General features: G+C 41.6%; 2 protein-coding genes across 4 annotated transcripts in view; one reads left to right on the top strand and one right to left on the bottom strand.

The window, feature by feature from the left end:
* The window catches only part of si:ch211-225h24.2, a 12,764-nt gene extending 10,884 nt beyond the window's left edge, over nucleotides 1-1,880 (top strand). For both annotated transcript variants that reach the window (XM_034197739.1, XM_034197738.1), the window contains one exon: nucleotides 269-1,880. In XM_034197739.1, coding sequence (XP_034053630.1) covers nucleotides 269-707 — 439 coding nt within the window. In that variant the 3' untranslated portion in view covers nucleotides 708-1,880. The remainder of the gene's footprint in view (nucleotides 1-268) is intronic.
* Nucleotides 1,874-24,101, bottom strand: fbxo25 (F-box protein 25). Of its 2 annotated transcripts, XM_034197735.1 has the most exons (11): nucleotides 23,925-24,101; nucleotides 23,007-23,172; nucleotides 11,105-11,208; nucleotides 6,992-7,041; nucleotides 6,789-6,881; nucleotides 6,571-6,664; nucleotides 6,085-6,269; nucleotides 5,612-5,794; nucleotides 5,081-5,224; nucleotides 3,487-3,513; nucleotides 1,874-3,028 (listed from the first exon to the last, which is right to left on the bottom strand). In XM_034197735.1, the coding sequence occupies exons 2-11, from the start codon at nucleotides 23,132-23,134 to the stop codon at nucleotides 2,939-2,941; spliced, it is 1,098 nt and encodes a 365-aa protein (XP_034053626.1). In that variant the 5' UTR covers nucleotides 23,135-23,172; nucleotides 23,925-24,101; the 3' UTR covers nucleotides 1,874-2,938. The 2 variants fall into 2 exon arrangements, with proteins under 2 accessions (XP_034053626.1, XP_034053627.1); XM_034197736.1 differs by lacking the exon at nucleotides 3,487-3,513 and having other exon boundaries at nucleotides 2,797-3,028; nucleotides 23,925-24,100.

Here is a 24,101-nt window from a genome sequence, read left to right as displayed (position 1 = left end):
TTCCTTTGTATTGCCTATTCAATTTTTATAAATATATCAACACATTTGAAACAATACACAACATTTTTTTTTCCCTAAATGATCTTGACAAAAAAAAAAAAAACTTCGGAAGATTATCCTCACATTTTTCTCCCACCTGGTGTTGAGTCACAAAAAAAGGAGACAAAACCAGATTTGTTTTTGTTTCATATTTGCCTCCCAGGGCTTCGAATGTTGTGCAACATCCTCTTTCTAACGTTATGCTCCTCTCTCTTTTGTTTTTCTTAAGGTCTCACAAGAAAAATAAGGATGATGAGAAGGAGAAGGAAAAGAAGGACAAGCCAGAGAAGGGCCACTGTTTCTGGGAGAGCGTTACCATGACAATGAGGCAGATCTCCCCAACAAAAAAACTGGAGAAGATGGAGTGTTGGGAGCCGCCTCAGCTGGAGAACTTAACTGAGACTGTGACCGATGACGTTCCAGAAGACAAGAGCCAGGAAGGGGACTCTCCGGTGTCCTTCCCCGACTCTCTGGGCCTCCCGTTGGAGCTGGCCTCCTGGGCGGGCCGGGGCCTCGAGGAGGACTCCTCCCGCTATGCTAATCTGTCGGACTCCAAGGATTCAACAGCTGCCATCAGGTGGACAGACCGTGCCAAAGTCAAGCTGGCCGGCATCAGCAGGATGAGCAGAGGGATTGTGTCAGAAAGTGCTTGGGAGGGGTTTAAATAGGAGCCACATTATATTTGAGTTCTGGATGAAACCGATGTCAACTGGTATTGAGATGTTGTTGTATAGCCATGAACACAACACATGACGTTTGCTTATTTTTTAAGCTTTGACTTTCTTGAATACAAAATAGGTCACTTTTATCAATGGTGCCACTTTTGAATTACTGACATAAAATACAGCACATTAAAGCCTTAAAGTACTGGACCATTTAACTGTGATATCCACTGGCCTTTTTGTATGATTATTGTGGCTGACATAGGTAGAGAATTAATGAAGAATATGCTAACCTGCTACTGAAGACTTTTTCACTTCCTTTCTGTCTTTGCAGTTACAGTATCTGTGTGAAGAATGTAAGTCTTGAGCCTAAATATAAACATAAATATGGGCTTAAAATCTGTGCAATCTGTGTATAAAATACTTTGAATCTGGAATATTGGTGTGAATGTGTGTTTGAAAGTAAGGAGAGGAAGCAAGTTTATTAAGAGACATGCATACATAACATTGTAGTAAACCAAAGTTGGCGTGGAAAAGGACATTTGAAGTTCTGTTATATTTGTATCGTCTAGGAATAACTCAAAGACAATCCCAGTGTCATGTTTAAATCCAATGCTGAATATTATTTATAGAAAAGTGTAACGATGACCAGATTAAAGCCAAACTTTGTGTATGCTGGTTTCTTAGAAAAGCAGTGAGTCCATGTACCTGGAAAGTGCCTTGTATCAATAGAATGACATCATGTGTTTGCTGTAAATTTGAACTGAACCATGAGCACAAAGCTGCTGAACTCATCAGCTCATCTTGTGCTGCATCAGCCAGTGAGACACTAACTGGTTTCCATTTACAATCCCTGGCAACCAAAAGCTTGTATGTGTGTGCAATGTTAACATTAGAAAAACCTAGTGGGTTCTCTAATGCTGTATGTATATTTGATAGGACATAAACAATGTCTTCATTTTTATTATGATTTCTTTTTAGGTGAGGTCACGCCACTGGTCTATGCTTTTTTTTCTTTTCCTCTTTGTTTCAATCTGTCTGCTGAATGTGTTTGATACTGAAGTCTACTTTGATGCAGCCAAAACTGTTCACAGATACAGGTCCACAGATGCCTGTATCCTGTATTTAGTCATTACAACTGGGTCACACTTTCTCATCAGAATAAAGATCTAGTCTGAGTGTCTGGCTCTAATTTATCCAACAAATTGAAGTCTGGAGTAAATGTAACCCTTGATTGAACAGCTGGTTTTACTGATACAGTGGCCAAAACATAAACAACTGTCCCAATTGTTTGGCATTTAAAGCCAGTTGCGCATAAAAAAACATACTTTTGTTACATCTTTACAGAAAATGAATCTCCAGCATTAAAGAAAGACTATTAAGCATGAAATATTGCTTCAATGACAAACTATTTGCATTGCTTTTTAAGGTAGCAAAACATTAATATCCATGGAGTGGAAACTACAGTTAAAACTAAATGAAGATCGTAAAAAATTATTCCCTGCCCCTTTATAATAAAATGATCAGAAACATGTTTTTAGAAATATTTAATTATAGCTAGTTAAATCCTGTCGCGTTAAATAATGATTACAAAAGTTGGAAGAAAGTAAAAAAAAAAAATTCTTTCATAATGTTTAACATTTTCTCTGGCAAAAGTACGCGGTAAAAACATGTCTAGCTAATGGAGTTTTACATAATTGTCCCTTCAATGTACAAAGAGCACAACAAGAATTCACTGAGGACAACATACAGTATGTAAACAAATGCGTTCAGTTATTGCACAACAATACCACCAAAACAGTACAGAGTAAAAAGCAGCTCAGTTTAACCACATTAAACGAACAATGAACACGAGTCATCTTAGTCTGCCTCAATGTAAATGTTGACAACTTAAAAAAACTCTTAAACATTACATATCACCACTTACCTACCATAAACATGCTACAACTCCTTTTACATATACATCTTTGACATTTTATTTTGTCTTTCCTCAATGAAGAACAGATTTTTTTAGACAAAACATTTGTGCAGCAGGAGGAATATTTCACCAATATTACACATTTCATATTTCCTTTTTCTAGTGGAAACCCTTGTGCGTAAAGAAATGAAGACATAAACAAGTAATCTCTTTCAGTTTAAGCCCTTTGTATTTCGGTAAATGACATAAGAGTCTCGTGCACACTCTCGGTTTTGGAGAGAGTAAGCGGACGCTTCGCTTGAAGATAAACATGGAGGGTTTAGAACTGGAAGAGTTCGATAAAGTGCTGCGGAGAAATGGGCATGAGGCAGCTGTCCGGATCGATGGCTGTGCACGGATGGCCACAGTCCTAAAAGACAGACAACAACATGTTAGAGAGAAGAGAGACAGAACCAGCAGAAACAGCAACCAGCACATACCACGAACATGGAAGGACTTCTACACATATTTAGTGATGGATTTACTCATTTACTGGTGTGGTCTAATCCTGGACCTTGGTATGCATGCACATAGATAAATATCTGTGTTAAACTAAATGACAACTGACAGTTTACTTTCAGACACGCTAACTCAACATTCAGATTAATTTATGAACTTCAAGAATGTGGTTACAGGCCATTTAAAAGTCAGCGGAAAGAGCGGCACTGTTTGCTAAACACGACTCGAGCAAAACGTGATGACATCGAGGTAAACTGAGAACAGTACAAGACAAAAGCTACACACACACGGAAAAAAGACAAGTTATCATCAGATCGGAGACAAACCAGCAGCTGACAGAACAGAAAGGCGTGATGGGAAGAAAAGTACCTTTAATAACAAAGTCAGGTGGCGATCCTTTAAGAGTCAGGGAGAAGGGGAGCCAGAAAGGAAGGAGACAAGCAAGGAGAGGGAAGAGGTTAAACAGTACAGGGACCCAGCCAGGGAGGAAAACAAGACTCTGTGTGGTAGATAATCACAAGTAGGGGGGGGAGATATATAAGGAAATGCTGCATTTTGAATCCAGGTACCATTAGTCTGGGGAGATGCCAATCTTCCCCGATTGATAACTCAAACTCTGTCTTACACGTGGTTAAACGTCTTATCAAATGTGTCAGTGAGGGCAAACAGTGAGTGTTTTTTAAAATGTATTGGTGACCATTGCATGTATGATATGTGTAATGTGTATTTGTAAAGCGCTTTGAGCATCTGGAAAAAGCGCTATAATAAATGTAAGGAATTATAATTATTATTATTATTTGTTACCACTGACAGCTAAGTACAGTATGCATTAGCACATGAGATTTTAATTACATTTATAGACAACAAGGATAACCATCATCATCACCATTATCTTTTATGTTAAATAACTACTTAACATGTAAATGTATGCATGTTTATGCAAGAGTGTATACATTTATAATATACATGCTTTGTATATTTTGTATTATATATTTATTGTATTGTAACATTAAATAGCAATAATGAAGTATACCTATATTATGAAGCAAATCATGTATAAATAAAACGCCATATGCATACATCAAATGTAACTGACACTGTAATCTCCCTGCCCCCCACCCTTCATGTTATGTCCTGTCCTACTTGTGATGTGTGTGAGCCATGTCCTTGTCCGTGTGTTTTTGTCTTTTGAAAATGTTTAATAAAATATAAATGTTAAAAAGAAAAAGTAGCAATAATGTTGTGTAATGCAGAGGCTTGAAGCCCAAGACACATTTTCCCACACGACACTCAACTTTATCTTATCTTATCAGTGATAATGTGTTCACTTATATACAGTATGTGAATCATTAATCCCTGCTGAATATCGAGAATATTGTTTTGAAATGGGATGATTTCTTTGTCCACTTGTGACTTTTCAATAGAGTCGGATTTCAAAGGTGAGCTAATGGCTGCCTGGGAAATCATCTTTTTTTCTTTTTACAGGAAGTCAAATTTGAACTGTAATATGGATAAATGTGTAAAAAAAATGTGGTTTCAATTACTATTGGAACACCTTTCTCACAGCATGCTAAAGACACGTATCAGCGTGAGGGAGACTGCGTGATTGCAACAAGGTGTTTTTGAGAATGGTGGATGTTATGTCTCTTTGGCAAAGGAAATACAATGTGCTCTGGTATAAACGTGATACTTGATTTGATCCACATGTCATCCATGTATAATTTAAGGGGTGGCAGGTCTGTGATAAATGTCTCGGTTTTGCCTTCATTTACTGTTCAAACACTGAAAGGCAAAAAGCAAAAGCTAAACTAATCAGTTACACTTGGATTGACCTTATTGTTACCTAGTTTTAAAGTTTCCCTCCTACGTATGTAAAGCTTGTAATTTATTTAAAGAGTTTTAGCTATGGTGGTTCCTATATGCCCCCCATTTGGTTTTAAGTGTGTGTTATCTTCTGGTTTACCTGCCAGAAGAGGATGCTACAGTGTTTGCAGAAGTGCAGGGTGTCGCCGTACTGCTCCCTCATTGGATAATGTTTCCTCAAGGTGAAATACATCAGCTTCCAGTCCACATGATCACTTTTGGATAGGACCAAATTCTTACAGAACTGCATGTGAGTGGAAGGAAACACACAAACAAATAAATTAAAACACAATAGACAGTGATGTTATTATAAATGGGACAAGTGAAATCACATATTATTTAGGACAATTTCTCAACCAGACCAACCCTGAGTATGTGTTATATGATGTGTGTTTTTGTGTGTTTATGAGGGAATGAGAGTGAGACAGATCAATGTGAGAAAACTGTGGCTATTCTGCCCTCTAGTGGTCAAAAGGTGAACTATTTGGCAGCCATATCTTTGGATGCTTGACCATAAATTATTATTGTAAGTTTATAGCCTATCCCCTTTAAAATCATTTTAAAAATCCCGCATTTAGCCTTAATTTCTCCTTGTGCATTGCTGATTAAACTAAATATGTTTTTCTCTCACCTGTTTGTCTGAGAAGTGGAAGTGGCAGAGTTTCTTCCACAGAATGCTGCTCTCACTGAGGCTCTGCAGAGTAGGCGTGGCCTGTCCCAGGTTAATGATGTCACAGGCATCAGATAACTTGCAGAGGATGTTGTTTTGCGTGTGTAGCGGCAATTCTTTGAATGACACGCCATTGCAAATTTGCTGGGGAGACAAATAACAATTCAAATTCAAAGCTGGATTGTACAGCAATCCACTAGAATGATGCCATTCATACAAAGTTGAGCATGAAGTCTTCTAGTTAAAGATTATTGTCAACACTTCCCCTTCCATATTTAATGTTTCTCACCTATTAATATATAAATATAAAGGATGCAAACCTACTTCACTAAGAGGCGAGTTGAGGTGTTTAGATTTCCTACACACAATGGAATTCACACATGCATGCATACCTGTGCACGTCCACACACACACAAACACCAGTGACCTTCTACCTTAGGGATGTGCAGGTTGTTGAGCTGCTGCTTCCATTCGTGAATGGTCTTTAGTCTGCACAACCAGATGTTGACGTTTCCCACGAGGACACACCTGCCGACATGAATGGCCAGACTGTGCAGTGTCGAGCTCAGGTCCTGCAGCAAATCCTTCACAAGGCGCGGGTTGTAGTGATCGTCTAGAACTAGTAGAAAAACAAACAGAAAAAATCCTTCAGAAAATTGACACAAAAGACCTTGTTTTTGTATCCTAAAATTAAAAATACACTAAACAAACATGTCTTTTAAAAGAACCACCGTTTTCAATTAACACTGCTGTATTTTAGACTCCCATATGCATTTCACACACTGTTTCAACTGGTTTTGGGGTTAGGCATTCAGTGCAATAATAATAAGGTCAATAAACAGAAGTCGTTACTTTTACAACCGCAACAAGAGTTTAAATTAGAGGCTAGTGGGCAACAACAATTCCTGAAATCTCCTTACCCTTTCGTACAATCTTCTCCAGTATATTAAAATAGTTTTTCTGAGCAGCTCCACTCAAATTGCGCAGCTGAGACCTGGCTATAAGCTGGAAAAGCTATAGGAGAAAAACAGAGTAAGACATTTAGTGAAGGAGTCGTTTGTTTATGTCACACCAGAACAAACAACGGAACAACAATTTCAAGAGGATTCTTAAATCAACACGTATCTTCATTACTCACTTTTGCAACATAGTTGAATCTACTTAAGTCCTGAATGGCACTGGAAAAGTCGAGACGGTTGAGGGCTTCACCAAGCGTGCAGTATCCATGTCGCTGTGTGTTGAATATTAAAAACACAAATGTTTCTTTTTGATTAAATATTAGTTTATTTGAAAATAATACGGCTTCATGGGAATCGTTCTGGTAACAGCTGCAGCATTCACCTCTTTCGTGCTGCCTTTCTGCACATATATCCATTTATCTGTGAAAACAACTGGACAACGGGAAATAACAAACACATTATTGATCCTTTCAAACAGCATTTTTTGTTTGGGGGGAAATGTACATACTTTTATTTGAGGTGGACATAGTATTATAACTCCCTTTGAAATTGAATGCAATCCAATCCAATAGCTTTGCAGCAAATATTTCACCATAAACACCAATATAGCTAATCTTACATTCTGTCATCTTATTGACTCAAAACCTTTCAAAAAACAAACAATTGACATCATAACCTCCCCACATGTGGTATACAATCACAACAGATTTGATAGATTCTGATTCTGTGGGATATATATAAGGTATTCTGATAGTTGTTATTATAGATGTTACTGTTAATGTTGTTATGATACTATTGTGTAAATCCTCTGTTTGTGCTTTGGGTGTAAAAATTGCAGAACATTTGTATATATATATAAGGATCTTAGGACATTTTAACGCTATTAAACATATTCAAACTTCTACAGTTCTTTATGATTAAAATGACACAGGGCTGCAATGTTAAACCTTTTAGCTGACCAGCCATTGAAACCACAATAAACATAAACATGTCAAAAACTGGGGGAGGAGAGTGCAAACAGTGGCCTAATTCTTCAAGGGGGGGGGGGAAGGACAAAGCAAACAACCTGAAATGGTATTTGACCAGACTGACTTCTTTGAAGCTGAGCTGAACAGAGTGAACTGAGGCTGTATTTGCAGCCCTAAGCTAAAGTGGACAGCTGTTAACCTGCATACCAGGCAAATACTGGTTTAAATTGCTCTGTCACCTAAAGGCAGCACTTCACAGAGCTTCTGCACACCTGTACACTCTCAGTAATAAAACTAAGGCTGGAGCCACACGAGAACGGTAACGGTCGTATCCGCTACAGTTCTCTATCATATAGACCAGTGGTTCCCAACCTGGGGGGCGCGCCAAAGATCGCAGGGGGTGCGCCAGGCCTCAGATGATTTGAGGCCAAATATCATATTTAGACTTTTTTTTTTTTTTTTTTTACATAGCAAAGCAATACATGATTGTCACTAAAAGCCTTATCTCTACATTACAATAAAATATAAAAAATAATTGATAATTCATTTGAATAACAATTCAAGTTAGTAGCTATTAAAGGAATAAAAAGACAGAAATGTATAATTCTTTCTTTAATAGAAATGTTTCTTCTGCCCGTAAAGTGTCCAAACCGGGCTTTTCTGGATAAGTGCATTTTTAAAAACATAGTCATTGTCCATGCCGGATTCAGTTGGATTATTTGTCACACTTGCTCCGATCAGATCGGTCTCCTCCATTTTGTAAATTATTTACGACTTTTGAATCCACATCGGCAAAATCCGGCTTATCATGTGTTTTAAACAGTTTAATCCCTTTGTGAATTGTTTCCACTTCCGCGCCGTCCTTTAATTTCTTCATACAGCAGGAATCCAAATGAATTAATCCTGAGTCCAATAACCATCAAAGTCACTCCAATAGTGCTCCTTAAAGGTGGGGTAGGTAAGTTTCAGAAACCGGCTCGAGTGCACTAAAATTTGAAAGTACACAGCCGAAAAGAATCCGACCCTTCCTTCAGACTTCCTTACAGAGCACCTCCTCCAACACACATGAACGCGCACATGACGTCAGCAGACTGGTGAAAGTGGCCGCCTGTTGCTGGCGAGTCATTGAAGTACTGCTGCAATGCACGCCCAATGACGGCACGCCCAATGAGGGCACGAGATACATTTGTGCGTGCACGAGATGGAAGGCTGACAGACAGGGCGGCAATCCAATCCGTTTAGCCGGCCCGGCTAAACGGATTGGATTACGGCTTCCACAGATGACATTTTTTTATGGATTTTTTGTCAAAGCACTTAAGATATTCATTGCTATCGGGATGTTAAGAGCATTCCATGGAATATAACAAAAAGTGTATCTCGAGCCGGTTTCTCAAACTTAACTACCCCACCTTTAATTACGCTTTCATCCTCCTTTAACAAAATACTTCACATTCATCTAGTTTGTGACAGTAGTTGTAGCATTTTTGAGACTTTTAAACTTTAATTACCGCTGTTTCCCCCCCCCCCCTTGTGTTGTTGCTTTTTGTCGCTGTTGCCTTGGGCGCAACTTCCAAGTCATTTGGGGGGGGCTCTTGGGAAAAAAGGTTGGGAACCACTGATATAGACGGTTCGGCCACACGAGGCCGAAAGGGAAACGCAGCCGCAGATAACGATAACGGGTCCCAAGGTGGGTAGATCTGCGGACGAAACGCTTTGGGGGGCCAAACGGCTCCGTGTCTACGCCCTATACGATCATTTTCTGATAACGATGACGCAATAGCCCCGCCTCTCTTGCTCACCCCCGTGTCACCCGTGTCATTGCTGATGTGTTTCGCCAACAGCAACAACAACAGTTTTCCGAGTGTTTCGAGCCAGGTCCCGGTATCTCACAGGACAGTGCACCCAGCAGGTGCCTCCAGCAGACCCCCCCGCACGGCAGAGTTTCCTTTAGCCGAAATCTAAAAATCACCGATCAAAATGTCGCTTATTGTTTAGGTGTCCTTTGACACTCAGGCAGTCATATCATAAGCTAGAACTAGCTAGATCTGATCATTATGGACATAAACGTGAGTGAAGTCTAATCGGACAGAAGAGAGAGATCAGAGATCAGCTGCTGCTGACGGAGAAAAAGAGCCCTGCCTCTCCCCACCTCTGCTGCTAAATCCATCGCGGAGAATAAACAGAAGGGCAACCATGGAAACCATGCTCGGAAGTCTTCTTCGCTGCTTTTGGTGTATTTTGTGGCGGAAGTACAGCGCCACTTACAGGCCCGGCATATGTACTACAGCGTCTCCAGAGGGTCGAGCGGTCTCGTGTGGAAGGACACGTTTCTGGTGCCTATTGCGTGTGGACGGTAGACTTTTTTGATAACGATTTTGGTTCGTTTGCGTTACCGTTCTTGTGTGGCTCCAGTCTAAGAATCGCCTTTAGGGGAAGCAAAGGCAATAAAGTCACCTTTTGTTGTCTTTGTAGCTTTCTACCTCATTGCAAGTTAAAAACCTGTTTAAGCAGAAGTCAGGAAGTTCTTCAGGTCAGATGTTGTTTAAAGTCATAATTTTTTTTCTTATAATCAAACAAAAGTTTTAGTTACATCAATCAATCAATGTTTATTTATTTTATTTACATTAAAGGTGGGGTAGGTAAGTTTGAGAAACCGGCTCGAGATACACTTGTTGTTATATTCCATGGAATGCTCTTAACATCCCGATAGCAATGAATATCTGAAGAGCTTTGACAAAAATCCATAAAAAAATATCATCTGTGGAAGCTGTAGTACTGTAAAAAGCACGACCAATCATTTTAGCCGGCCCGGCTAAAATAACTGGATGGCCTACCTGCCTGTCAGCTTTCCATCTGTGCACAAACTTATCTCGTGCCCTCATTGGTCATGTGCGCATTCGTGTGTGTTGGAGGAGGGGCTCTGTAAGGAAGTGGCAGATTTTTTCCGGTTGTGTATTTTCAAATTCTAGCGCACTCGAGCTGGTTTCTCCAAAATTACCTACCCCACCTTTAAGTGTTTCCCACCAAAAAGCAATGTTTCAGTCCTAATGATCTTACAGAAGGGTTTATTGACAATTATGACTACAATGCTTCATATTTTATGCGGCCATCATTACATGTCACTTGTTAGACGCTTATATCCAAAGCGACTTACATACTCAATACTGTGGAAAATCCCCACAGGAGCAATTTGGGGTGAAGTGTCTTGCCCAGGGACACAACGACATGCTGACTGCAGTGGGTTTGAACCTGTGACCCCCTGATCCCAACACCAATGCACAACCCACTACACCACACGCCTCCTGTCCATCATATCCTTTGTATGTAAAGATCTTAACCTGCAAAGCATAATTTAATTAAATATGTTAAAAATAGGGTAATATAAGTGAAATACCACAAACTAGAAGTCCTCCAGTGGAGTACAAGCACCTTTAAATTGTGAAATTATAGCTTGTGCTTCCCTGATTGTTTTATATTTTTAAAAACACATGAAGCCAAAAGAGTGATTCTGTGTTGCTGAAACTCACACTGAGATTTGGTGTTATTGTTGTAGAGGTCCTTTTTCCTCTTTGCGGTGGCGAGCTCACACACTTCCCCAACAAACACATTCTCTTTGTTGTCACTGCAGAGCCTGTTGGACACAGAAGGCATGGGAAGAATTTGCATTAGAGTGTGACCAGCGCAACTGTAATACAATGTACAAAACCAACGAGAACAATAAGATAAGCCTGGAGCAAGTGACTCTTTCCTGATGTCCTGAATGTCACTGCCATGGCATTATACTGTATGTATAACGTACACAGTTCAAGAGCTGCAGTATTTTGTGGTGAAAAGGGCCAGGACATATACAAGTTTGAAATAATAATCCATCTCTTTTTTATATAGTACAATACAAGTGACCAGCAAGAAAATAAACAATTGAAACATGAAAAAACCCAAGATTAAGGAGTACGTGTTGTTGTGTGGGTGGATGGGTTTTCTGTGTTTAAGATTTAGAGGGGTGAGTAAAGAAAGTATTAACCATAAAGAAAGAGAAACATAACTACAATGCTCTTGGACGACACCCCTGGTTGGGCTTTAAGACGGTAAATCTGGAGCGGGTCAGGTCAGGACAGGTTTAGGGCGGCAGTGGCTCAGTCTGTAGGGTTGCTGGTTCACGTCCCGATCGGACCAAAACAAATAATATGGAGTGAGCTGGTAGCTGGAGAGGTGCCAGTTCACCTCCAAGGCCACTGCCGAGGTGCCCTTGAGCAAGAAGATTGAAGATTCAACTTATTGTCATTACGTAGTACAGGTACTATGTAACAAAACTGTTTCTCTGCATTTGACCCATCCTAGTGTTAGGAGCAGTGGGCTGCCATTACGGCACCCGGGGATCTTAACATTTTGGCAGCTGACCTCAATTTAACTTAAATTGACATGGTTGACATGAAGTGGCTCAGTTCTAACAGAAACTCAAATGTAAGCATGTGACATGTGAGAGCATGTTAATATACTGGATACAGACTATACATAGGTGTGTATTTGTGAGGTTTGTCCTAATTACTTTCCGTTTTCATTGAATTAAAATGAACCTGTAATTTTAAGTGTTCATTTACATTCAACCTTTGCTCTCAAATTTTTTTTTTGTGATCAAATTTTTTATTTATTAAACAAATGGTACAATCAATAACATAAAATGCAATACAGTACAAAAACAGCACAAAACTAAAGAAAGAAACAAAACCCAGTGACGTCCCTAACCCACCCACCCACCCCCCACCCATCCAGATCACCATCCCCATTAGATAGTTATCCTAATATGCTCTTGAGGTTCACAATGAGCGAAGTCCACATCTCTATTGTTGACTCCTTTGCCCTATGTACCCGGGCTGTCGATACTTCTAGATACGATATGTCTAGATATGTTAGAACCCAGACCTTACGTGAGAGGGAATGGGGAGGCTTCCAGTCGCAACTAATTGTTTTGCTGCTGTAAGCCCGGCTAATAGTTCTCGCCTTTTGATCAGGGTTAAACCCAGGTTGGACAGGTCGTTTAGGATAAGTGTAACAGGTGAATGAGGCACGTTGGTCTCAAATATCGCCGAAAGGTTAGAAGCAACCATCTCCCAGAATCTGGCCACTGGCGGACATTCCCAGAACATATGTATATAAGTACCAATAGCCTCTACGTCACATAGAGTGCAATTTGGATCAGCAATTATTTTTCATTAAACAAAGCTTCCTAGGTGTAAGGTAAACTCTATGAGTGAAATTATAATGTATGTGTTGGTGGTCAGGATTCCTAGAAGCTATTAGTATATTGGACCAGACTTCATCCCAATCAAACTCTGGATCCAGATCTGGGACATCGGCCCTCCATATCGCCTCTAACGCCAGGGGTCTAATGGCGCGTTTCCACTGCAGCGGGTAGCCCCGTTTAAGCGTCCTTAACCGTCCAGGCCGGTTTTTGGTGGCGTTTCCATATAGCCTAGTTCCGGCCAGCGGGTACTTTTTCCCTCTTTTTCCGGCCTCATAAAATCGTGGTTCCCTCAGACCAGGGCCAGGGCTGAACTAGTGACGTCAACACTCTCGACTGCTGATTGGTCAGAGAGAATCGTCACAAGATTGCGCGCGAGTTCATCCCTAGCGTCGCATATATATCTAGAAGCAAGCTTGCAGCATTTTTATACACAGCATTTTGTAAACGGAGGAGCTACAAAAATGGCTACTTCTAAGAAAAGCACACCGTGGTCGACCGAGGAGGTGACGACGTTCCTACATCTCATTGGGGATGATCAAATCCAGCGGGAGCTCGACGGAACAACTCGAAATGTGAACAAAAACAAAGCCGATCGCCCCGCCTACACTGCGTTGCTACCCCAGGTCCTAAACTGTAATGGAAATGCGCCACGGCCTGGGCCGGCCAGCGAGGCAGCCCGAGGCCAGAGCGAGGACGCTTAGGGACGCTTAAACGGGGCTACCCCGCTGCAGTGGAAACGCGCCATAAGTGTGTTGTCAAATGAACCAGTAAAGTTTGGAGACAAGGCCACTTGTACCTCTAGTGGAGTGTAGAATGTTATGCAGCGGGTGTGGTGATAGAGGACTTTGCAATGGAACACCGCTAGCCCTTAAAGCCGACCTCAACTGTAAATAAAAGAAAAAGGAGGAACGAGGTAAATCAAATTCTGTACACAGCTCCTGAAACGAACGCAGACCTTCATCTCCATAGACGTTCCCCAGTATATGAACCCCTCTCATTTTCCACTGAGGAAACTGAATGGGATGGCCACCAATCAACAATCTGGCATTGCAGCCACATAGTTTCTCTACCGCTCTCCAGACAGACAGCAATTGTGATACAATGGGGCCGAACCTGCAACGACACTGCGCAATAGGAATGCTTGAATACAAGAGATCTTGAAGGGTGTAAGGATGCACTAGACTCTCTTCCAGGGCCCGCCATGACACTGATGTCTCAGACTGGAGCCAGGTTAATAAGGGTCTAAGCGTGAAGGCCCAATAATAGTGTTTAAAATTTGGGAGAGACAAACCCCCGGCCTGTCTTTCCCGCTGCATTGTAGAGAGCTTGATGCGTGGGCGTTTGCCTTGCCATACAAATTTCGTCACAGCTGTCTGTAGCTTGCTCCAGTACTGAGTTGGTGGAGGAAGAGGTAGCATTGAACTAAAAAAATGAACTCTGGGTAGAATGTTCATCTTGATTATTGATACACGGCTGCGAAGTAAATTAGGCAATGAAGACCATCTATCCAAATCAGAAATTATTTTATAAAGCGTGTTACCATAGTTATGTTTAACTATTATCTGAATCGAAGGAAAAACGTCTATCCCCAGGTATGTAAAAGTTTTGACAACTGGGATAGATGGAGGGACAGGTGCATGGATCATTGCCTGGTTAAGTGGCATCAAAGCAGATTTCTGCCAATTTATCTTAAAGTAAAATATGATCCCTAGATTCCGGATGTGAGGGGAGGTTTGAACAGGGAAGCCGTCTATGTTGAGGGTGAAGTTATGGATAGGTGTGGTGAGCTTGTTTTGTCCAATGATTATTATTTCAGATTTATCGCAGTTGAGTTTCAGGAAGTTAAGTTGGAGCCAGGATTTTATTTCAGTGATGCAGTTTGTCAGAATGGAGTGGGTAGCAGTGGAGATGGACTTGGTGGAGATGAGAAGCTGGATGTCGTCGGCAAAGCAGTGGAATTGAAGTCCATGACGGCGGATTATGTGACCAAGGGGAAGCAGGTAAAGGATGAAGAGGAGGGGGCCGAGAACTGCACCTTGAGGAACACCTTGGGGGAGAGGAGCGGTGGGGGATTTGCAGTTATTGATGTATATGAACTGGTTTCTGTCAGAGAGGTATGAAGTGAACCAAGAGAGGGCAGTGCCGGTGATGTTGAAGGTGGTTTCAAGACGGGTGAGGAGGATGGAGTGATTGATGGTGTCGAAGGCAGCGCTGAGGTCAAGGAGGATGAGGATGTTGAGGTTACCAGCATCGGAGTAGAGGAGAAGGTCATTTGTAATTTTGAGGAGTGCAGTTTCGGTACTGTGGTTTGAGCGGAATCCGGATTGAAAAGTTTCATAGAGGTTATTAGCAGAAAGATGATGCTTAAGTTGTGACGCTACAGCGCGTTCCAGATTTCTATTTTCAGAGTCGCTGACAGAAAGAGACTTCATTTGGATATTATTTTAAAAATCATCGCATTCAGATTGGACAAAGCCACTCTCCGAACTGTACAGATCCTTGTAGAAAGAAACAAAGGTGGTGTTCACGCTCTTGGGATCGGTTAGAACAGGGCCATCTATAGATTTAACACTGAAAATATCAGCAAAATGTTCATTGGTCCGAAGCCTCAAGGCCAGCAGGTGGCTAGGTCTGGCGGAGTGGAAGTAGTAAGTCTGTCTGGTTCTGTGCATAAGAAATTCTGAACGGCGCCTGAGGAGAGAATTAATTTCTTTTTTGATCAGGTCTTTTTGGAGAGCAACATAATCGCTGTAATGGTGTTGTAAGTTAGCATCGAGAGCAGCATACTTTAGTTCTAATGCTTACAATTTAGCTGCACGTTCCTTGTTTCAGGTGGATACGTACAGAGTGGTGTTGCTTCTAATAAAGCCCTTTGTTGCCTCCCACAAAAATCTCGGGTCAGACACTGACCCCTTGTTGAACCCCAAACACTCACGGAGGTGAGTCTCAAACTGAGACTTGTATGTTTCGTCACGCACCAGTGAGGAGTTAAAACGCCATCTGGGAGCTCTAGTGTGGACAGCCCTAAGTGTGACAGAACAGTAGATGGGTTTGTGATCAGTCCATGTAACTGGTATATAGAAAGCCTTCCGAACATTATGAAATAGATCTTTGGACGCAAAGAGAAAATCTATCCTAAAAAGGGATTTATGTCTACCTGAGAAAAAAGAGTAATCTTTTATGGAGGGATTCATCACACGCCAGATGTCTATCATATTTGTTTGGGCCGCCCACCGGCGTAACGCATCAGAAGCGAGACGTTGGTCTCTACTCTCTGCCCCACCCATTCTATCCATGTTGCTATCCCATACTGCATTGAAATCTGCGCCCATAACCAGACGAAAGCCTGTGAGATCCCGTAGAGTTTTGGTTAATTGGTCATAAAAGCCAGCCTCAAAAGTGTTGGGAGCATAGGCAGAAATCAATGCTATATTCTGCCCGTCCAGACGAATCTTGGCAATGGCCAGTCTCCTCTCTTTGTCTGTCCAAGAGCCGATCAGATCAAATTTCAGCTTGCGCCTACAAACTATCATCACACCCTTGGTCTTCGTAGGAGCAGACGAAAAGACAATAGGGTGATAGAGCCTATTTGCAAAGCGGGCCGCATCCTTGATGAGTAAATGTGATTCCTGTATCATGGCAAAGTCAATATTTCTCTTATGCAAAAATCCTAAAATAGTGGTCCTTTTATGTGGGATATTCAGTCCCCTGGCATTAATGGAAATTAAATTGAGATTAGTCATAAGTAGAGTAGTGTAAGAATACAATATAAAGTATAGTCACCTCAACAAGCAGGATATGGTGATCTGGATCCCAAAAAAAACCTTCCCCAAAAAAGAAAAAACATAATACATAAACAAACTCAAAAACAACCCAAGAAAAGTGAGGAGATATGTCCCTCCTCGACATTCCTGATAAGTCCCTAACTGGACAAATAACTCAAATCTGGGAACTCTAACTGCCTAAGAGGGGCAGCACCATCATCAACCATTAGATCAGGTGATATCTGTTAATTGCTAGACAATGATCTAACGAACAGCTGAGCAACGCGTCAGCGTAGTGAGTCATCAGAACACATGCAAAAGATCCATCACAACATCAAATAATCAAGAGAACATTTTGTGGCCAAGTAACGTAAGAGCATGTGAAATAAACAAAAAAAGAGATACAACAAGATAATAGTTTGTACCACTTTGACATGGAATGTCGATATACGCCCAGCCATACAGCCTGCCCAACACCCACACGCATACACTCGCACCAGCACTCTCCCACCAAGCCTATACACATCAGCGTCCGTACACTCTTAACTCCATCCCGCGTATATAGGCACAAACACAGGCCACGCCAACCATACTCCCGCGAGCACGGATGCGTAATTATGGCACTTTGGGCATTCCATACATAATAGACACCCACAAACCTATGCCACAAACACACCGCCAGCGCGACAACCACACACGCAGCCCACACATACACACAGGACAAATTATGCTTGGCTAGGATTACAAGAGAAAGACTTACCGGTCTACATTTGGTCAGTGCATAATAAAAGAATGAAACAAATAAATGTAGAAAGAAAAAGGCAGTCCAAAAACTATGGTCTACGTAGCTGAAACTTCACACTCTTGAAACTTCTCCTCAACAGCAACAACGGCTCTCCGCGTTTCCGATAGTTATTTCCGAAGGTCAGTAAAGTGCTTTGTTTGGTCCTCAGATAGCTTTTGAAGAAGCTCGAGAATCGCGGTGTTGGTAGGCTCAGTAGCAGCTGAGTTCAACACCGACATGTCCGGTAGAACATTCGCAGGCTTCGAGCTAGCATTAACCTTGAGAACCAGGTGTTGTTGAGTTGCATTAACTACGGTTTTCGGAGTTTTTTTAGTATTCGGCATGTTTAAATGTAACAGATGACTATTGGGACTAATAACTCGTGATTGAGATAAAAAGTATCACTGATAGTGGGATATTTAAGCAAAATAAATGGTGATGGCGCCGGAGCCACGAACTTAAGCAGCCATCTTCCTCGACGTCCACTCCTCCTTGCTCTCAAATGTTAAAAAAATACATATCTGGATGTCCTACATCATCATATGATCTATTAAATCACATGTGTTTGTAGTTTATTTGCTCGCTATGCCTTTGGTAATACAAACACATTTCTAAAGCAGAGTCTTTAGGTGTTTCCCGAGGTCTTAAACAAACTATATCTCTGTTCAGAGTGCTATATCTCTGAAAACTTGCACGATTGTCTTCTTATACGGGTAAATTAAATGTAATAAAGCTGTACTAAGATCTATTCCTCTGTTAATAGACATTCTCTAATGACCTTTGACAGATCAAAGGGTTCACTGACTGGTGATTGACTCTCCAGGCATTAATAATCCATTGGCTGAAGTTCAGCACCCAACTGGCAACACTTCTAACTCGGGCAGCAAAACATACAGGTCAGCTGACTATACTGGGAAATCATAACTTTAACATGTTATTAATTATTGTTTTATTATTTACAAATTCTAAACTGGGATGATTTGGGCCCCACAAAAGTCCCTGGATTAAAGGGTTTTTGTTATAGTGAGAATTCAAGGGTTATGTGTTCTCTTTGTGGCTCTCAAACGATGGAGAAAATATGTACTTTACCAAAAATGATGACTCACAAACTGGGCGATTTCAATACACATGCATTTGGATTTAAAAACGAATACATTTTTCCCTCCGGCATAAGAGAAGGCAAGGCTTTGATTGTCCGACTGTGAAGACAACAGATCGGGGTGAATGGTCTCCACAGTAATCCTTTTGTGCATTACAAGTGAGGAATGCAATAATAGCCTGACTTTTTAACACAGGTGGCACGCAGAGCATCGGCCTCCACAGAGCCAATAAAAGACATTACACAGCAGCAGGAATGTTCAGAGGGATTTGTGGATATTTAAACTATATTCTGAAATACATAGCTAAAAAGGCTGAGGGCTATGTAGGAAGTCAACAGGGAAGAAAACAAATATGTGGCTGAAATGAAGCTGTTATACTTCGCTTACTCACTTTAAAATAGAGGCATTCAAGTTACATTTATTTCAAGCAAGATGACTTAACAATCAAGGCATTTCCTAACTTGTCAGATAAAATAATCTGTCACGGAGATTGATAGAAAAGTAAGAGCCAAATACTAGCCTACACATTTTCTTGAGTGTTAAAGATGAGAGATAAGATTTTTTTATTATTAATTAAACGTATTAATTCTTCAATTAAATGATTGTGCCTGATCAGACACATAGGAACATAAGAATGAAATATAAGAGTACAAATATTAAGTGAACAAGAAGTAATACTAACACCATGCCTAAAATAATAAAGGTAAAAGAAAGATACACAGTGAGATAATTGAAGTAAAATAGAAAAGTAGTATTGCGTATGGTATTGAAAGTAGTATTGATAATGACATTCAAAAAGTAATAACGTGTAATTTTGCACATGATAATGACACTAGATGTAAGAGTTTTGTTGACATGAAGAGATACATTATGATGAATTACTTCTGGTACACAGCGTACCATGCCAGTGGCCATCATATTGCCTTTCTTTCTTATGTGTGTCTGCACCTCTGCTGCATGATGTCACTGGCCTTTTGAGCGAGGCTGCATTTGGAGAGCGGCCAATGTGGACGGATGATGTCATTATCTATTGTCTGATGGTGTCTGTTTAGTGAAAAGACTGCTGACAAGCTAACGTGGCACTGTGAGGTACTGTAAATGATTGATCCATAGAAGAGGCAGCACTGACTTGAGGGAGATGTCACCCACTTTTAACCCCCTCAGCACCAGCAGGACAGCAACATCCTGCTCGCTGTTTACTTGCTTGTGTACTGGATAGATTATATTGCTAAACCTGCTAAACACTGCAAATTCAAACTAAGGTAAAACAACCCCACACACACACAACACACACACACACACACACACACACACACACACACACACACACACACACACACACACACACACACACACACACACACACACACACACACACACACACACACACACACACACACCACACACACACACACACACACACACACACACACACACACACACACACACACACACACACACACACACACACACACACACACACACACACACACACACACACACACACACACACACACACACACACACACACACACACACACACACACACACAACACACACACACACACACACACACACACACACACACACACACACACACACACACACCACACACACACACACACACACACACACACACACACACACACACACACACACACACACACACACACAGAAACACACCTGCCTAAACAACAAACTTGTGACTTAAACTTATTTTTTGTGCTTTTTATTTGATTGTTAGTTATTTTACTTCTTTAACTTGTACAATTTTACTTGTTAGAACTTCAAAATACATGTATTTTCGTAGTATTCAAAAATACTAGATTTTCTTCAAGAATTTAAGGCAACACAGGTGAATAATTGATATACAAATAATCCTTTTCGAAGTGGAGTATTCCTTTAAGTAAATTAATCCCGTTCGGCATCGGATACCCGGCTGTGCTGTCCTTCACTGCACCCGGTGGGACTAAGCACCGCTTTGACGACCGACTGAAGAAGGAGGCCTTCAGGGATTTGTTATCCCGGGGGACACCCGAGGCAGTTGCAAGGTACCGACAGGCCCGAAGGGCAGCAGCCTGAGCCGTGGCTGAGGCAAAGCAGCGGGTGTGGGAGAAGTTCGGAGAAGACATGGAAAAGGACTTTCGGGCGGCACTAAAGTTGTTCTGGAAAACTGTCCGACAAAGCCCCGGGGGTGGATAAGATCCGCCCAGAAATGCTGAAGGCTCTGGGTGTTGAGGGACTGTCATGGTTGACACGTCTCATCAACGTTGCGTGGAAGTCGGAAACAGAACCGAAGGAGTGGCAGACCGGGGTGGTGGTTCCCCTTTTCAAAAAGGGGGATCAGAGGGTGTGTGCCAATTACAGAGGCATCACACTACTCAGCCTCCCCGGGAAAGTTTACTCTAAGGTACTCGAAAGGAGGGTCAGGCCGATTGTCGAACCTCAGATTGAGGAGGAACAATGCAGATTCCGTCCTGGTCGTGGAACGATAGATCAGCTTTTTACTCTCGCAAGGATCCTGGAGGGGACCTGGGAGTACGCTTATCCGGTCTACATGTGTTTTGTAGACTTGGAGAAGGCGTATGACCGAGTTCCCAGGGAGTTACTGTGGGAGGTGCTGCGGGAGTATGGGGTGAGGGGGTCTCTACTCAGGGCTATCCAATCTCTGTACTCCCAAAGCGAGAGCTGTGTCCGGGTCCTCTGCAGTAAGTCGGACCCATTTCCGGTGACGGTTGGCCTCCGCCAGGGCTGCGCTTTGTCACCAATCCTGTTTGTAATATACATGGATCGGATTTCGAGGCGTAGTCGTGGGGGAGAGGGTCTGCAGTTCGGTGGACTAAGGATTGCACCACTGCTTTTTGCAGATGATGTGGTTCTAATGGCTTCATCGGTCTGCGACCTTCAGCACTCACTGAATCGGTTCGCAACCGAGTGTGAAGCAGCTGGGATGAGGATCAGCACCTCCAAATCTGAGGCCATGGTTCTCAGCAGGAAACCGATGGACTGTCCACTCCAAGTAGTGAATGAGTCCTTACCCCAAGTGAAGGAGTTCAAGTATCTCGGGGTCTTGTTCTCGAGTGAGGGAACAATGGAGCGTGAGATGGGCCGGAGAATCGGAGCAGCGGGAGCGGTACTGCAGTCGCTTTACTGCACCGTTGTGACGAAAAGGGAGCTGAGCCAGAAGGCAAAGCTCTCTGTCTACCGGGCCATTTTCGTTCCTACCCTCACCTATGGTCATCAAGGATTTCATGACCGAAAGAACAAGATCGCGGATACAAGCGGTCGAGATGGGTTTTCTCCGCAGGGTGGCTGGTGTCTCCCTTAGGGATAAGGTGAGAAGTTCGGTCATCCGGGAGGGACTCGGAGTTGAACCGCTCCTCCTTCGCGTCGAAAGGAGCCAGTTGAGGTGGTTCGGGCACCTAGTTAGGATGCCACCTGGGCGCCTCCCTAGGGAGGTGTTCCAGGCACGTCCAGCTGGGAAGAGACCAAGGGGTAGACCTAGAACCAGGTGGAGGGATTATATCTCTTCGCTGGCCTGGGAGCGCCTTGGGATCCCCCAGTCAGAGCTGGTTGATGTGGCCAGGGAAAATAAAGTGTGGGGCTCTCTGTTGGAACTGCTACACCCGCGACCCGACCACGGATAAGCGGGAGAAGATGGATGGATGGAGGGGAGGGTACAATGATATTCTAACATAAATACAATAGTAAATACTTTCTTTGATTATATCTGATTACATGCTGTGCTCTGAATACCGCTCAGTTCTTTTGACAGTACAGTTGTCCTTAGTGTCATTCAATAAAGCTAAATGTGAGGCTCTGCGACATATTACTATAAAGCAGAGGGCTGGATGATTTTGTTAAAATCAATAAAATAAAAAAACGACTCAAGAAGTAACCCGCACCATGGGTTATGATCAAGGTGCTCATCAGTGGAAGTAAACTTGAAAGTCAGGAAAAGTGTTGCACTCCTTATGCATATTTTGTGTCATCAGAATGAAATAATTGTAAACTTTTTACCTACTTTCATGGTTAAAATCATAATGTTAACATATATTACATATTACATTCTGTAATCAAATTGGTATCCAAAGAACTGTGTTCTACTGTTATAAAATCAGACAAAACTCACTAATTTAATAGTTTTCAATTACATTTGACTCAGACTCATTACTTTGAAGGGCAGCACATTTGACTCATTATGGTCTTATCATCAAGATATGATATCTCTAAAAGTAAATAATCCATGTCCATGTGTATACTACGTTCTAGGCAGTGCATTGAAAGCATCGGGGTGCTGAGGACTTTAGAGAAAAAAATAGTTTTATACTTAAATCAAGTTGCATTTGTTTACTGAGGATCTAATTAATCTTCAAATCATATATTATGCAGTCAGTAAAATGTGTATGTAACCTGATAGAGCACTGACTGACTCCATCACCATTGAGGTATGACACTGTTATTAAGGCCAGATAGATGACTAAGGTGAGCGAGTAATGATACCAACACAAATAAATGTGAATATAAAATGAACCTTACGCTTTCAAGTCTATTTCTTTGTTGTCATCTTCCAACTCATGTCCATAGAAGATAATCCTTTTCCAGCCATCATCTGTCTTTTTCCAGCTCCATCCAGGTGACCTCCAGTCCTTGCCCAGGTAAGGCATTTTAGCCGGGGGGAAGTGAGCAGAGATGGTTGCTGCAACTTCAAACACAGAAGAAGAGGCAGAATGTATCTTAATGCTCTAGGTCTATGGTAGCAAAGAAAAAAGAAACGTAGTACCTAATTGAGAAATGTTGTCACTGCATAACATATATTTTGTTATTTTCTGATTTCTATGGGTTCAATTATTAATTTTCCCAAATTATATTTATGTTGCACACATTCAATTCCCATATTTAAATTATATGCAAAATGTGTTTTTGTTCAAATTAGTTTAGCAAAATGTTCTGTGTGAAGAAAGCTCTATGGACACAATCCCTGGGAATAGAAGAAAAGAAAAGAGCCCCTTGGAACCATATAATTCCGTGGCTGAATAAAGAATCTTATTATTAAAGCCTGTCATTCGTGCAAAAATAATCACTCTGCAGTCTACCACCACCTGTTATGGTTTATATGAAGCTTGACAACAACTACCAACATGAGTGCCATTGGATTTATAAATGCTACAGTATTTAGTATGTTATCACGATAAATAAGGGTAAACACTGGTATGCAAAATGGCATAATAAGCCAAATTGCTTAAAAAACACACCTGACAACGAAAAACACGCATTTAATTTGAGTATTTAAAAAATAACAGCATTAGCAAACGCTGCCCAAGTCGTTTATCGCAAAAACAATGGGAAGACAAGCTGTCAGTCGGTTCAACGCGTATATTTACGAGAGGAAGAACATCAATAATCTCAACTACAATATAACAGAGCTGAACATTTTTGCAAAAAGGCAAAACAAACCTTTAGCGACTGCTTTATTTGTTGTCTCTTCAGCTTCTGCTTCTTGTCCTCTGACTGCCGTGTTGGAAATATTGAAGGAAGTAAACACAGTGTGGAATTCGTCCACGCCCCCCTAGTGCTCTCTGATTGGACAAAACTCCGGTATTACCCAGAATGGCGATGCTGATTGGCTGAATG

This window comes from Gymnodraco acuticeps, unplaced genomic scaffold, assembly GCF_902827175.1.
Source record: "Gymnodraco acuticeps unplaced genomic scaffold, fGymAcu1.1, whole genome shotgun sequence".
Classification (NCBI taxonomy): Eukaryota; Metazoa; Chordata; class Actinopteri; order Perciformes; family Bathydraconidae; genus Gymnodraco; species Gymnodraco acuticeps.
Note: the sequence above shows the minus strand (reverse complement) of the source record. Positions and strands in the feature narration are given on the sequence as shown.

Excerpts from the sequence above, each read along its gene's own strand:
- fbxo25 (XM_034197735.1), bottom strand. The coding sequence starts at position 23,134 with ATGCCTTACCTGGGCAAGGACTGGAGGTCACCTGGATGGAGCTGGAAA. Across the intron at positions 11,209-23,006 it reads AAAGAAATAGACTTGAAAGC|GCTCTGCAGTGACAACAAAG; the intron begins GTAAGGTTCATT and ends TGTGTCCAACAG. Across the intron at positions 6,665-6,788 it reads GATTCAACTATGTTGCAAAA|CTTTTCCAGCTTATAGCCAG; the intron begins GTGAGTAATGAA and ends TTTCTCCTATAG.